At 46.8% G+C, this 15,985-nt stretch overlaps 1 protein-coding gene across 1 annotated transcript; it reads right to left on the bottom strand.

Moving 5' to 3' along the window:
* Positions 1 to 1,443: 1,443 nt before the first annotated feature.
* LOC132403304 (endonuclease 8-like 2) lies at positions 1,444 to 12,713 on the bottom strand. The gene is made up of 4 exons (XM_059986757.1): positions 12,576 to 12,713; positions 10,975 to 11,225; positions 7,903 to 8,099; positions 1,444 to 1,884 (listed from the first exon to the last, which is right to left on the bottom strand). Exons 1-4 carry the CDS (start codon positions 12,711 to 12,713, stop codon positions 1,577 to 1,579), a joined length of 894 nt encoding a protein of 297 aa, XP_059842740.1. The 3' UTR covers positions 1,444 to 1,576.
* Between the last annotated feature and the right edge of the window lie 3,272 nt (positions 12,714 to 15,985).

Genomic DNA, 15,985 nt, shown 5'->3' with positions numbered 1-15,985 from the left:
AACTCCCAACTATGGCCTTCTTTCAGCCACGACTCAGTGATGCTCACAACGTCATACTGACCAATCTCTCTCCGTGCCACAAATCCATCCACCTTATTCCAAATGCTACGCACATTTAAATACAACACCTTCAGTTCTGTAATCTTCACCCTTTTGAATTCTGTCTCTGTGGTACAATTTAACTCTTTGTTCTGTCTGCATTTGTACCCAATCATTGGCTTGTCCTTCCTTACATTCATGTTACACCCATCATCTCCTTGTACACCTGCTGGCTCATCCTCAGCTCTATCATCCAGGTTCCCATTACCTCTGCCATATTAGTTTAAACAACTCCCAACAGCTCTAGTAAATCTGCCTGCAGAATATTGGTCTCACTCAGATTCAAGTGCAACTCATACCTTTTGTACAGGTCATACCTGCCCCAGAAGAGGTCCCAATTGTCCAGAAATCTCAATCCCTGCCCCCTCCACTCCAATTCTTCAGCCACGCATTTATCTATCACCTCATTCTATTCCTATCCTCAATGTCACATAGCACAGGCAGCAGTCTCAAGATTACTAACCTTGAGGTCCTGCTTCTCAGCTTCCTTTCAAATTCCCTGTGTTCTGTTTTTTCTTGTCCTATATTCTTCCCTTGTCATTGGTACCAATATGTACCATGACTTCTGGCTGCTCACCCTCCCTTTTCAGGATATCGTGGGTGCGTTCGGAAACATCGCAAACCCTGGCACCTGGATGGCAAACTACCATCCATGTTTCTTTCTCGCATCCACAGAATCACCCATCTGTCCCCCTGACTATAGAGTCCCCTCTTCTTCTTCAGTTCCCTACCCTTCTGAGCCACCAGGCCAGACTCAGTGCCGGAGGTCCGGCCGCCTTTGCTTCCCCCAGAAAGGTCTATATTCTTATCCTCTTGAAATGAATGGCAATGTTGCAATTGCCTTCCTCACCAAAGACTCAACCTGCAAATTAACTTTTAGAGAGCCCTGCACAAGGACTCCCAAGTTACTTTGTGCCTCAGTTTTTTGTATATTCTCTCCATTTAGAAAGTAGTTGACCCTTTCATTTCTCCTACCAAAGTGCACGACCATACACTTCCCAACACTGTATTCCATTCTGCCATTTCTTAGACAGATTAGGAGAATGGGCAAAGTCCTTCTGTAGTTTCTCTAATGCCTCACAACTACCTGCCCCTCCACCAGTTTTCATATCTGCAAACCTTTCAAAAAAGCCATCAATTCCATCATCCAAATCATTGACATATAACGTTAGAAGAATTGGTCCTAACACAGATCCCTGTGGAACACCACTGATGACCGGCAGCCAGTCAGAAAAGGCTCCTGTTTCTGAACCCTGCAGTGTACAAGAAATTAAGTGGCTTATTTGGTCTAAGTGACTTAATACACTACTAACTGCTGCCCCAGTCACAGGCAGCACCCCACCAGACCGATCCCACTCTCCCTCCTGCACCAGCCCACATGGAAGGAACAAAAGCACGGAACATCTATTGTGTTTATTCAGCAACAGTGAGCTGATTCTCTACATCAGGCAGAGACACCCCAGCCTGCTCCAGGCACCTAGTCCAGGGGCCGAGAGGGAGCATCGTGTTCTGCAGGCTGGCACACAGGGCACCACCAGGTTGATCTCTGGAGACCATGGGAAGGGCCAAGCTCTGCCCTCTTCACTGCATGACCCCTGGGGCATTGGTCCTTCTGATAGATGTGATACTTCAGACCTGTACCCTTTTGCTTGTTGTCGAGCCATCCCTTGCTGAAGAGAAGAACGTGTTCCAGGAGACTGCAGAGTTTCTCAGCGCTGAGTTGGGAACCCAGCGACATGGGATGGATTCCAGACAGGTACAGCACCTCATTCTTGATGATGTTTCCTGGAAATAGAGAGCAACAAAATCCAATCATTGTGGCAAATCATAAGCACAAGAGATTCTGCAGATGCTGGAAATCCAGAGCAACGTAAACAAAATGTTGGAGGAATTAGGAAAGTCAGAAGGGGCCATGAGAAGGTCTTGAACCCCAAGGCATTCTACAAATATGTGAAGAGCAAGAGGATAAGATGTGAGAGAATAGGACCAATCAAGTGTGACTGTGGAAAAGTGCGTGTGGAACTGGAGGAGATAGCAGAGGTACTTAATGAATACTTTGCTTCAGTATTCACTACGGAAAAGGATCTTGGCAATTGTAGGAATGTCTTACAGTGGATTGAAAAGCTCGAGCATACAGACATTAAGAAAAAGGATGTATTGGAGCTTTTGGAAAGCATCAAAGTTGGATAAGTCTCTGGGACTGGACGAGATGTACCCCAGGCTACTGTGGGAAGCGAAGGATGAGATTGCTGAGCCTCAGGCAATTATCTTTGCAGGAGGATTGGAGGGTTGTAGATGTTGTTCCCTTAATCATCAAAGGGAGTAGAGATAGCCCAGGAAATTATAGACCAGTGAATCTTACTTCATTGGTTGGTAAGTTGATGGAAAAGATCCTAAGGGGCAGAATTTATGAACATTTGGAGAGGCATAATATGATAAGGAATAGTCAGCATGGCTTTGTCAAAAACAGGTGTGCCTTATGAGCCACATTAAATTTTTTGAGGATGTGACTAAACACAGTAATGAAGGTAGAGCAGTAGATGTAGTGCTTATGGATTTCAGCAAGGCATTTGACAAGGTACCCCATGCAAGGCTTATTGAGAAAGCAAGGAGGCATGGGATCCAAGGGGATATTGCTTTATGGATCCAGATTTGGCTTGCCCACAGAAGGCAAAGAGTGGTTGTAGATGGGTCATATTCTGCATGGAGGTCAGTGACCAGTGGTGTGCCTCAGGGACCTGTTCTGGGACCCCTACTCTTTGTGATTTTTATAAATGACCTGGATGAGGAAGTGGAGGGATGGATTAGTAAATTTGCTGAGGACACAATGGTTGGAGGTGTTGTGGATAGTGTGGAGGGTTGTCAGATTTTACAGTGGGACATTGATAGGATGCAAAAGAGGCTTTTCTCCAGGGCTGAAATGGCTAACACAAGAGGGCACAGTTCTAAGGTGCTTGGAAGTAAGCATAGAGGAGATGTCAGGGGTAAGTTTTTTTTTTAAACACAGTGGGTGGTGGGCGCATGGAATGGGCTGCTGGCGAAGGTGGTGGAGGCAGATAAGACAGGTACATGGAGCTTAGAAAAGTAGAGGGCTATGGGTAACCCTGGGTAATTTCTGAAGTAAGTACATGTTCGGCACAGTATTGTGGGCTGAACGGACTGTATTGTGTTGTAGGTTTTCTATGTTTCTATGGACCTCAGAAGGCCAGGCAACACTTATGGAAAAGAGTAAATAGTAAGTCGATGAAGGGCTTTAGACACCAGTCAGAGTGACTGAAGTACACAGACATCTGGCATACCAGTGACACAGCAGCCCACATACCGGACCTCAGTCCTTTACTGCATCGCAACAAACTGTCCCACCCGCATGAAACATGGACACCTCCACATCAGGTGCAAGGTCTTTGATCAAAAACCATTGCCCCTCTCTCCTTCAACCCTGCCAGATCTGGCCAGAGTTTCCAGCATTCTGCTTTGCTGAGTATATAACCATTATCGATCAAAGGGGAAAGTGGAGGAGGTAGGAAAGCTACTTGAGGTGGAGGAAAGAGTGAGGGGCACACAATGAACATATTTCAGAAGGTGCTGATCACCTACTCCAGCAGAGTGCTTGTGGATGGTCACTGTCCTGTGTATACCAACCATTAAATACCCGTTTATACTGACCCTATATCCCCATTGACCAATGGATGGTCCACATTCAGTGCATTTGTGATTCAAGTACTCACCCAGGCACCCACAAAGTGATTATTCTTTGCTCCATCCACACAGAATCAGGTTTAGTATCACTGACACACGTTGTGAATTTTGCTGTTTTGTGGCAGGAGTATATTGCAATACGTAATAATTAAACTATAAATTACGATGAACATATATACAAGAAGAAAAATAGGCAAGTAGTGAAAAAAGTGAGGTGATGTTGGGTTCATTGTCCATTCAGAAATCTGATGGTGGAGGGGAAGAAGCTGTTCTTGAAACACAGTGTGGGTCTTCAGTCTCCCTGATGGTAGCAATGAAAAGGCGGCATATCCTGGGTCATGGGGACCCTTAGTGATGGATGCTGCCTTTTTGAGGCATCACCATTTGAAGATGTCCTCGATGCAGGGTAAGTGAGTGCTGATGATGGAGCTGACTGTTTACAATGTTTTCCAATCTTGTGCATTGGCCTGTACACACCAGACGATGGGTTAGAATGTTCTCCACAGTACATCTATAGATATAGTAGATGCCTTTAATTCTTCTCAAACTCCTAATGAAATATAGTTGCTTGTAAATATGGAAACTTAGGTAAATATTGTTGTAAAAATGTCTAACTTGAAAATATTGCAAAAAATGTGTATAAGTGAGAGAATATTTGTTAATTAACTCCTCAAAAGTCATCGATCGACCATCACAAAATAAATCTGTAAAAGAATGAATATTTTTCCATAGAAGAAAAATGGGGTCAGTTGTTGAAGTTTTAAATGAGAAGTTTCGATATAAAAAACAAGTAACTTAAATTGTTTAAAATTTTAAAAATTACAAAACTGAACCCAAATCCGTAGGGATTGTTTAATAACCGGATAGTGATTTTAATTTGGAATTTTAGAGAGCTGTAAAGGTAATGGAGCTCCTAAAATTGAAGCTACTTTGTCACATATGTTCTGGTCATGTTCTGCATTAAAATCGTTCTGAAAATCTTTATTTTCTACAATCTCTAAATCTTTGAAAATTAATTTACAACCTAATAGATTGACTGTTCTATTTGGAATAGTGTCACATCATATTAAGGGTATCTCATTTTCAGATCAACATGTAATCACATTTGTTACACTACTGGTAAGAAGGGTTATCTTATTAAAATGGAGAGATATTTCTTCCCCTACATTAATTGAATGGTTTTCTCAAGTAATGTTATGTCTTAGTTTGGAAAAAATTAGAAGTAGAATTTTTGATCCTCGATTTGATTTTGAGAGAAGATGGAGTTCCTTTGCCAAATATTATCATTTAATTTGAATTGTTATATGGTATCCTTCCAATTTTATTATTTTTATATAAATATGAAGTGGCAGTTGATGACTTTTTTAATATATTTGACGATGGTCAAATGTATTGCTCCGGGGGGTTGATTCCTAATGGGTTTTTTTTTGTAGTTAGTGGGGTTTTTTTTTCCCTAGTTAAATGGGATTCTTTTTTTCCCTTCTTCTTCCTATATATAAAACTTTTTTTTCCCATTTTTATATTTTAAGATCAGTTTTTTCAGCTTTATTAATTGTATACATATTAATCTGCTGAAGTTTTGTATCATTTTATAGCTGTTGAAGATTATAAATAAAAAATTCTAAAAATGAAATATAGTCGCTGTTGTGTCTTCCTTGTAACTGCGTCAATATGTTGGGCCCAGGAGAGATCTTCTAAGATGTTGGCACCCAGGAACTTGAAACTGCTCACGCTTTCCATTGCTGATCCCTCAATGGGAACTGGTGTGTTCCCTTAACTTCCCCTTATTGACGTGCACAATTAATTTGTTGGTCATACTGCCACTTCAAACATTGCATTAACCTACATTACAATGTTGCCTTTCTTACACCAACCTCCACCGAACATTTACTATCACTGAGATACAATGTGAAATAGTGGGTGCCTCCTTTCAGCCATATTTCTAGGAATGACAATGTGGTCATTTACCTGTCAAGCTCTGTGCATTATCAGTTTAGTCTTTTGCTCCTCCCTATTCAGTGTACCTCAGCTATGAGCACTGTCTACCAGATGGACTTAGTTATCCTTTAGCCAGTGTGGTGAATCGGTGGAATTCATGGCTGTGGAGGCCAAGTATATTTAGATCATAGAAATCTACAGCACATTACAGGCCCTTCGGCCCACAATGTTGTACTGACCCCATAACCTACTCTAGAAACTGCCTAGAATTTCCCTAACACATCATAGCCCTCTATTTTTCTAAGCTCTGTGTACCTATCTATGAGTGTCTTAAAAGACCCTTTTGTATCTGCCTCCACCACTGTCACTGGCAGTGCATTCCATGCACCCACCAGTGTGTGTGAAAAACTTGCCTCCGACACCCCCTCTGTACCTACTTCCAAGCACCTTAAAACTATGCTCCTTTATGTTAGCCTTTTTCAGCTCTGGTGAAAAAGCCTCTGACTATCCACACAATCAATGCCCCTCATCATCTTATACATCTCTATCAGGTCACCTCTCATCCTCCATTGCTCCAAAGAGAAAAGACCGAGTTCACTCAACCTATTCTCATAAGGCATGCTCCCCAATCCAGGCAACATCCTTGTAAATCTCTGCACTCTCTCTGTAGTATCCACATCCTTCCTGTAAGTGAGGTAACCAGAACTGAGTACAGTACTCCAAGTGGAATCTGACCAAAGTCTTACACAGCTGTAACATTACCTCACGGCTCTTGAACTCAATCCCACTGTTGATGGAATGCCAATACACCTTAACAACACTGTCAACCTGTGCAGCTGCTTTGAGTGTCCTATGGACACGGACCCCAAGGTCTCTCTGATCCTCCACACTTCTAAGTATCTTACCATTAATACTATATTCAGTTTCAAATTGGACCAACTGAAATGAATCACTTCACACTTACCTGGGTTGAACTCCACTCACCTCAAAACCTGATGCGGAACCCCCTACTGCACCAGCTGACTCTTCTGTATCTCATACCCCCGCCAAAACAGTTTAGAGCCACAGCAGCCAGAAACAAGCCCACTTGCACAATTTCTCCACGCTGACCAATATAACTACCCAAAGGACTGTCACCATCCAGAACATGACCTCTTCTCATAACCAAACATCAAGGAGAAGGTACCGGAGCCTGAAGACACACATTCAATGTTTCAGCAGCAACTTATTTCCCTCTGCCGTCAGATTTCTGAATGTCCATGAACCCATGAACAACACCTCACTTTTTTTTTAAAAGAGGCCCTTCAAGTTGCACTGCCCAATAACCCCAAGCAACCCCCAAATTAACCCTAACCTAATCATGGGACAATTTACAATGATCAATTAACATACCTGGTATGCACGGACTGTGGAGGTAAAGCCGAGGACCCAGAATAAACCAGACATCCCACAGGGAGGACCCAGAATAAACCAGACATCCCACAGGGAGGACCCAGAATAAACCACACATCCCACAGGGATACCAGGACTGAACTTTAAACTCTGACACCCCAAGCTGTCGCACCATAGCACTAACCACTACGCTATCAGGCTCCCCAAATCTGATTCTGAATCCTCTCCTGCCGGTTCTTAGACCCACTCCTATTCAAACACAACCCACCCGGTTTAGAGAAGACATACGTTCCCCATAAACAGGCTCTCTCTGCTGCACCAGCTCCTCAGCCATGCAGTCTCCTGCCCACACCTGTGGTTCAGTATGCAAAGCCTGGGGATGAGGGGAAAGAGCAGAAGTGGACCTGTATAGGAGTGAGAGGAACTGTTACAGGAGCGGGGCAGGAGCGGCTGTCACAGAGAGGGGTTACAGGGTGCAAGCACACTGTGGAGTGGCTGTCTGAGTCACTAACTGGGGAAGGGCACTGAAGGTAATACCTTGGACATTCTGAAACGGCCTGGTCACACCAGCAGGGTAACTGTGAACAGAGGTCGATAGCAGTAGGCAGTCTGAGTGGTTCGGCAAGGACTGGATTGACCGAGCGGCCTGTTTCTATCTGTAGTGTTCTAAGACCATAACTACACACTCCCCTCCACAGGGCCAACTTTCCATATCTTGGTGTCCATCCCACCCAGCATGCCCCATCTCCACCGTTACTGCAGTACATCACGGACCCAGCCCAGAGAAGAGATGCTGGCACAGCAGGGTGTAACAGACAGGCTGAGCACGTTGGAGGGCACACAGAGCTTTGGCCTTGTCAAATTCCTGACTCAGGATGTCAGTGCGAGGGTCCAGTCGAGGATCACCACAGACACAGAGCCGGCAGTTGTAGAACACCAGGAAACGATCTCCAGGGAAGTAGAGAACCAGCCTGCAGAGAGAGGGGTCAGGATCAGCGTGAGGCACAACTTTAACGCTCCCTCCCTAGAGGTCACCCCAACACTCAAGCATATCGATTTGAGAGCAGACAGTTGGGTTCAGAGGTCAGTTTTAAATAGCATTCTAAGTACATTTATTATCAAAGTATGTATATGTTATACAATACTGAGATTTATCTCCTTACAGGCAGCCATGAAACAGACTCCCAAAGAACCTGTAAAAAAGATGCGCAGAGAAGGAAAACAACAAATCACGCTGACAGTAACCACAAGCAAACTGCATTCTGAACTGCAGTCCACAAAGAGAGTCCAAACCCATAGTTCAGCGCAGAGCCAAGGGAACATTGGAGCAGCAAACTGGACCTCACCGCCTCAATTCAGCCTGTACCTGACATTTGCGATTTGGCTGTGCTTAAATCTTTGTCCAAACATTGGGTTCAATCAGCTTGATTCTGCTCCAGGGCCTGGACCCCACCACCTCAATTCTGCCTGTACCCGACCTTTCTGATTTGACCCTGTTCTATCTTCATGCAAACATCGGGTTCAATCATCTCAATATGTTCTGGTGCCTGGACCCCAACACCTCAATTTGGCCTGTACCCCACCTTTTCAGTTTAGCATGATGCTTAAATTGATCAAACCTCAGGTCTTCGTCACTCCTGGTAAATGGTTCCGCTGCCTTTGGTTCCACATCAAATTGCCTCCAAGTCCAAAAGAAACATCTTCGTCAGGATGCTGTTCATCAACTCTAGCTCAGCATTTAATATCATTCCCACAATCCTGATTGAGAAGTTGCAGAACCTGGACTTCTGTACCTCCCTCTGTAATTGGATCCTCGACTTCCTAACCGGAGGACCACAGTCTGTGCGGGTTGGTGATAACATATCCTCTTTGCACTGGTGCACCTCAGGGGTGTGTGCTTAGTTCACTGCTCTACTCTCTGTATATACATGACTGTGTGGCTAGGCATAACTCAAATACCATTTACAAATTTGCTGATGATACAACCATTGTCGGTAGAAACTCAGGTGGTGACGAGAGCGCGTGGAGAGAGTGAGCAGCTTCAAGATCCTGGGTGTCAAGATCTCTGAGGATCTAACCTGGTCCCAACACACTGATGTAGTCATAAAGAAGGAAAGACAGTGGCTATACTTTATTAGGAGTTTGAAGCGATTTGTCATGTCAACAAATACACTCAAAAACCTCTATAGTTGTACTGTGGAGAGCATTCTGACAGGCTGCATCACTGGCTGCTATGGAGGGGCTACTGCACAGGACCGAAAGAAGCTGCAGAGAGCTGTAAATCTAGTCAGCTCCATCTTGGGTTCTAGCCTACTAAGTACCCAGGACATCTTTAGGGAAAGGCAGCATCCATTATTAAGGATGTCCAGCACCCAGGGCATGCACTTTTCTCACTGTTACCATCAAGTAGGAGATACAGAAGCCTGAAAGCACACACTCAGTGATTCAGGAACAGCTTTTTCCCCTCTGCCATCTGATTCCTAAATGGACGTTGAAGCTTTGGACACTACCTCACTTTTTTTAATATACAGTATTTCTGGTTTTGCACATTTTTAAGTAATCTATTCAATATACAAAATTGATTTACTTGTTTATTTATAACATCATGCAGATGTTTCTGTAAGAAAAAATGAATATTATTATTATTCTCTCTGCTATATTATGTATTGCATTGAACTGCTGCTGCTAAGTTAACAAATTTCACGTCACATGCTGGTGATAATAAACTTGATTCTGAAGTTCCAGTCTATTATTTACAATGATCATCTGGGACAACCATTGATCCTTGTAGATGGACAATGCTCCTGTGTACATCAAGAACTGATGTTGAGAGGGTTCAGAGCTTCAAGTTCCAAGAAATGAATTTCACCAATAGCCTGTCCTGGTCCAACAGTGTAGGTCAGAGGTTCTCAACTTTTTTATGCTATGGACCAATATCTACCATCAAGTAAGGGGTCTGTGTACCACAAAAGCTTATCCATACCTCTACTTCCTCAGGAGACCAAAGAAATTCAGCATGTCACCGTCATCCCTTACCAATTTCTATCGATGACCCATAGAAAGCCTCCTATCTGGATACAGAACCACTCTGTCCATCACGAGAAACTGCAGAGAGTCGTGGACGCAGCTCAGCACATCAGGGAAACCAGTCTCCCCTCCACGAACTCGTCTACACTTCTCACAGCCAGCATCGAAGTCCCCATCCACCCCGGACATTCTCCCCTACACCATCAGGCAGAAGGTACAAAATCCAGAAAGCACATCCCACCAGGGTCCAGGACAGCTTCTGTCCCACTGTTATCAGATTGTTGAACTGATCTCTTGTATGATACGGACTCTTGACCTCGCAATCTGCTTCCCTGTGATCGTGCACTTTATTGCTCACGTGCATGGCCCTTTCTCAGTGACTGTTACACGTTAGAAACATAGAAAACCTACAGCACAATACAGGCCCTTCATTGCTCACTCGCATGGCCCTTTCTCAGTAACTGTTATACGTTGTTCTGAATTATTCTTATATCACCCCATTCTGCCTAATTCCACTGATCCGATCAAACAGTTTGCAAGAGAAGTTATTTCTTTGAAACTGTCTCTTGATCTTTGTGCCAATAATAAACAAATTTCAATAGAGGACAGGATGATGATGGGGTCACCTTCACCCCTCGGTGAATAGACATTGGGGGAAAGGGCAGAGATGGGGTCACCTCTCCTGGTGAATTATCAATGGGGGGGGTGGTACAGAGATGAATCAACAGTGGGGGGAGGGCAATAAAGACAGCCTGCCCCAGCCACCCTTATCCCAATGCCCCAACACTTGCCCACTCTCACCCGCTGGAGACACGTTACCTGGGGGAGGGATCTTGCCAGTCTCCTCTCTTGTTTGCTTGCTTTGCTCGGGCAAACTCGTCACATCGGACGCTGCCGAACAAGCCGAAGCAGAAGCGAAGCCAAAGGTTTGGGGTGGGATTGCCTGAAATGCCACTCCCATCAGCAGAGACAGGCACACTTCTCCCACTGGGAGACACAGACTCCGGATCTTCAGTGAAAGCAGACCCGGGCCCATGACCAAATCCCAGGAAGAGACATTTCCCATGAACCTGAAGGAAGGGACAAGAAGTGGGTCAGGTAGACAGGTGGGTGTGGAAGGAGGATGAGGCATTCAGACAGGGAGAAATGGTGGAGGAGAGGAAGGGACATTCAGACAGGCGGAGACGGTGGGGGGGAGGATGGGGCATTCAGACAGGCGGAGACGGTGGGGGAGAGTAAGGGACATTCAGACAGGCGGAGACGGTGGGGGGGGGAGGATGGGGCATTCAGACAGGCGGAGACGGTGGGGGGGGGGAGGATGGGACATTCAGACAGGCGGAGACGGTGGGGGGGAGGATGGGACATTCAGACAGGCGGAGACGGTGGGGGGGGGAGGATGGGACATTCAGACAGGCGGAGACGGTGGGGGGGAGGATGGGGCATTCAGACAGGCGGAGACGGTGGGGGGGGGAGGATGGGGCATTCAGACAGGCGGAGACGGTGGGGGGGGAGGATGGGACATTCAGACAGGCGGAGACGGTGGGGGGGAGGATGGGGCATTCAGACAGGCGGAGACGGTGGGGGGGGAGGGAAGAGACGGGGGAAGGGAGGGAAGAGACAGGGGGAAGGGAGGGAAGAGACGGGGAAGGGAGGGAAGAGACGGGGAAGGGAGGGAAGAGACGGGGAAGGGAGGGAAGAGACGGGGAAGGGAGGGAAGAGACGGGGAAGGGAGGGAAGAGACGGGGAAGGGAGGGAAGAGACGGGGAAGGGAGGGAAGAGACGGGGAAGGGAGGGAAGAGACGGGGAAGGGAGGGAAGAGACGGGGAAGGGAGGGAAGAGACGGGGAAGGGAGGGAAGAGACGGGGAAGGGAGGGAAGAGACGGGGAAGGGAGGGAAGAGACGGGGAAGGGAGGGAAGAGACGGGGAAGGGAGGGAAGAGACGGGGAAGGGAGGGAAGAGACGGGGGAAGGGAGGGAAGAGACGGGGGAAGGGAGGGAAGAGACGGGGAAGGGAGGGAAGAGACGGGGAAGGGAGGGAAGAGACGGGGAAGGGAGGGAAGAGACGGGGAAGGGAGGGAAGAGACGGGGAAGGGAGGGAAGAGACGGGGAAGGGAGGGAAGAGACGGGGAAGGGAGGGAAGAGACGGGGAAGGGAGGGAAGAGACGGGGGAAGGGAGGGAAGAGACGGGGAAGGGAGGGAAGAGACGGGGAAGGGAGGGAAGAGACGGGGAAGGGAGGGAAGAGACGGGGAAGGGAGGGAAGAGACGGGGAAGGGAGGGAAGAGACGGGGAAGGGAGGGAAGAGGCAGAAAGTTCACCCCCCACCAGCCAGGGACAACACCTCATCCCCCTCTCCCCCCCAGTCGGTGGCAGCTCCCGGTGACATCGCCCCAGCACCACGGTCCGGCGGTTCGGGCTCGGACCTGGCTTTGCTGCAATGGCCGCCCCTCCAGCTGCCGGACGTCGAGCTGCCGAGTGCTACCCGCCGCCCGCTGCACCACAGAGCCCAGCAGCCGGCGGCTCCGCCCGTGAAACACCCGTAAAGACGGTCCCTCGGGCATCGCCGCACCGGGACAATATGAAGGAACCAGAGCAACGACCGACGGCTGCAGAACCTCCAAAAGCCGCAACACGTGCGGCGTACACCTCAGGACAATTTCGCCCCTCCCAGGCCACATTCCCCTCGTTGTACAGCCTCTCCTGCCTCGGGTCCTCAGGTCCGGCCAGTTCACCGGTGGCGGGTCTGCCAGCGACCCAGCAAGCGGCGTACCCGCTGGCAGTCAGCAGGGTCGGTGACTGTGAGAGCTCCACGCTCTGGCGTAGAACCAAACCGTTAACTCCTATGAAGACGGCACAGGAATGGCTCCACGAACCGAGTACGGCTGTCCCGACATGGCACACCCCCTCCCAAAGCAGAAGGGTACTGTCGAGGGACCTCACTGGGCACACCGCAGTACAGTAGTTGTCCAGCAAAATATGCTCGCAGAGTCCCAAGAAGGTATTCGTGGTCCACTCCCCCCCAGTCAAACGTCTTCTCGTCACGGGAGAGAAGAGCGGCTGACAGACCAGCCTCTCGGTGGATATTGTCCAGGATCGACTGGTTGGGGTGGGCCGCTTGAGCCAACATGGAGCCCAGGCGATTGGCCATTGTCCAGGCAAAGATCTTGTACTGGGCATTGAGGAGAGATACTGAGCACCCATTCTTTAGGCAATGGAGATCACCCTCCTTTGAGAGCAGGGCTGCAAGTGTACTGCACCAAGAGGGGGGCATTTCAGCTGTCCTTAGGCTTTTCCCCAAAATCCCTGTGACAGCCCCAGCTGTCAACCCATCCAGCCCTGCCAATTTGCTTCTCCTCAGCTGGTTGAGGGAACCGGACAGCTCCTCCAAAGATAGTGGAAAATAACACCATAAGACAATAAGATATAGAAGCAGAATTAGGCCATTTGGCCCATTGAGTCAAAAGGATTTGAATACAGGAGCAGGGAGGTTCTACTGCAGTTGTACAAGGCCTTGGTGAGACCGCACCTAGAGTATTGTGTGCAGTTTTGGTCCCCTAATCTGAGGAAAGACATTCTTGCCATAGAGGGAGTACAAAGAAGGTTCACCAGATTGATTCCTGGGATGGCAGGACTTCCATATGAAGAAAGACTGGATCAACTAGGCTTATACTCACTGGAATTTAGAAGACTGAGGGGGGATCTTATTGAAACGTATAAAATTCTAAAGGGATTGGACAAGCGAGATGCAGGAAGATTGTTTCCGATGTTGGGGAGGTCCAGAACGAGGGGTCACAGTTTAAGGATAAAGGGGAAGCCTTTTAGGACCGAGATGAGGAAAAACTTCTTCACACAGAGAGTGGTGAATCTGTGGAATTCTCTGCCACAGGAAACAGTTGAGGCCGGCTCATTGGCTATATTTAAGAGGAAGTTAGATATGACCCTTGTGGCTAAAGGGATCAGGGGGTATGAAGAGAAAACAGGTACAGGGTTCTGAGTTGGATGATCAGCCATGATCATACTGAATGGTGGAGCAGGCTTGAAGGGCCAAATGGCCTACTCCTGCACCTATTTTCTATGTTTCTATGAGTCTGCTTTGCCATTTCAGCATAGCTGATGCAATTTTTCTCTCAGCCCCAATTTCCTGCCTTCTCCCCGTATCCCTTCACGCCTTGACTAATCAAGAATCTATCAAGCTCTACCTTAAATATACATAAAGACTTAGCCTCCACAGCTGCCTGTAGAAAAGAATTCTGATAAGGGTGCAGAGGTGAGCACAGCCCAGACCTCCCATGTCCTCCAACCAAACTCCAGGTGGCTTGATGAGTCGTCAGCTCCAAGTTTGGATTGCACAGTACTGTGAATGGGGCTGTGATTCTTCGAAGATCATGACCATGCAAGTGTATGACAGTGCATTTTCCAACATTGTGTTTCATTTGCCACTTTCTTGCCCATTCTCCTAATCTGTCTAAGTCCTTCTGCATCCTGCCAGTTTCCTCAACACTACTTGCCCCTCCACCAATCTTTGTATCATCTGCAAACTTGACAACAAAGACATCTATTCCGTCATCTAAATCATTTATATACAGCATAAAAAGAAGTTGTCCCAAAACCGACCCCTGCAGAACACCACTAGTCACTGGCAGCCAACCGGACAAGGATCCTTTTATTCCCACTCGCTGCCTCCTACCAATCAGCCAATGCTCTAACCATGTTAACAACTTTCCTGTAATACCTTGGGCTCTTAACTTGGTAAGCAGCCACTTGTGTGGCATCTTGACAAAGGCCTTCTGAAATTCCAAATATACAACATCCGCTGCATCCATTTTATCTGTCCTACTTGTAATCTCCTTAAAGAATTTCAACAGGTTTGTCAGGTAGGATTTTCCCTTCAGGAAAACATGCTGACTTTGTCCTATCTTGCCCTGTGTCACTAAATAGTCCATAACTTCATCCTTGACAATTGACTCCAACTTCTTCCCAACCACTGTGGTCAGGCTAACTGGTCTATAATTTCATTTCTGCTGTCTTCCTCCTTTCTTAAAGAGTGGAGTGATATTTGCAATTTTCAAGTCATCTGGCACCATGGCAGAATTCAATGATTTTTGAAAGGTCATTAATAATGCCTCCACAATCTCCACCACTACATCTTTCAGAGCCTCAGGGTGCAGCTCATCTGGTCCGGGTGACTTGTGTGCCTTAGGTCTTTCGGCTTTTTGAGCACCTTCTCCCTTGTAATAGTAACTGTACCCACTTCTCTTCCTACACACACTACAGCATCTGGCACACTGCTACTGTCTTCCACAGTGGAAGATACCGCAAAATACTCTTTTAGTTCATCTGCCATCTCCTTTCTTCCCTGTTTTTATTTCTCCTGCTGCATTTTCCAGTGGTCTATATCCACTCTCACCTCTCTTATTGTTTACATGCATGAAAAAGCTTTTACTATCCACTGTGATATTATTTGCCAGCTCGCTTTCACATTTCATCTTTTCCCTTCTAGTGATTCTTTTAGATGCTCTCTGTAGGTTTTTAAAAGCTTCCCAATAATTTTTGCTTTGTCGTATGCCCTGACTTTTTTTTTACATTAGCTTTGACTTCCCTTGTCAGCTACTGTTGTACTATTTTGCCATTTGATTATTTCTTTGTTCTTGAAATGCATCACCTTTGTCGTTTTTCCCAGAAACTCATGCCATTGCTGCTCCCTGCCAGCAACTCCTTCCAATTTATTTTGGCCAACTCCTCTCTCATACCACTGTAATTTTTATTTACTCCACTGAAATACTGTCACATCAGACTTTACCTTCTCCCTATCAGATTTCAAATTGAACTCAAT

Source organism: Hypanus sabinus, chromosome 12 (genome assembly GCF_030144855.1).
Source record: "Hypanus sabinus isolate sHypSab1 chromosome 12, sHypSab1.hap1, whole genome shotgun sequence".
NCBI lineage: Eukaryota > Metazoa > Chordata > Chondrichthyes > Myliobatiformes > Dasyatidae > Hypanus > Hypanus sabinus.
Note: the sequence above shows the minus strand (reverse complement) of the source record. Positions and strands in the feature narration are given on the sequence as shown.

Excerpts from the sequence above, each read along its gene's own strand:
- LOC132403304 (XM_059986757.1), bottom strand. The coding sequence starts at position 12,713 with ATGCCCGAGGGACCGTCTTTACGGGTGTTTCACGGGCGGAGCCGCCGG. Across the intron at positions 11,226-12,575 it reads GGCCATTGCAGCAAAGCCAG|GTTCATGGGAAATGTCTCTT; the intron begins GTCCGAGCCCGA and ends CCCTTCCTTCAG. Across the intron at positions 1,885-7,902 it reads GCATCTCTTCTCTGGGCTGG|GAAACATCATCAAGAATGAG; the intron begins GTCCGTGATGTA and ends CTCTATTTCCAG.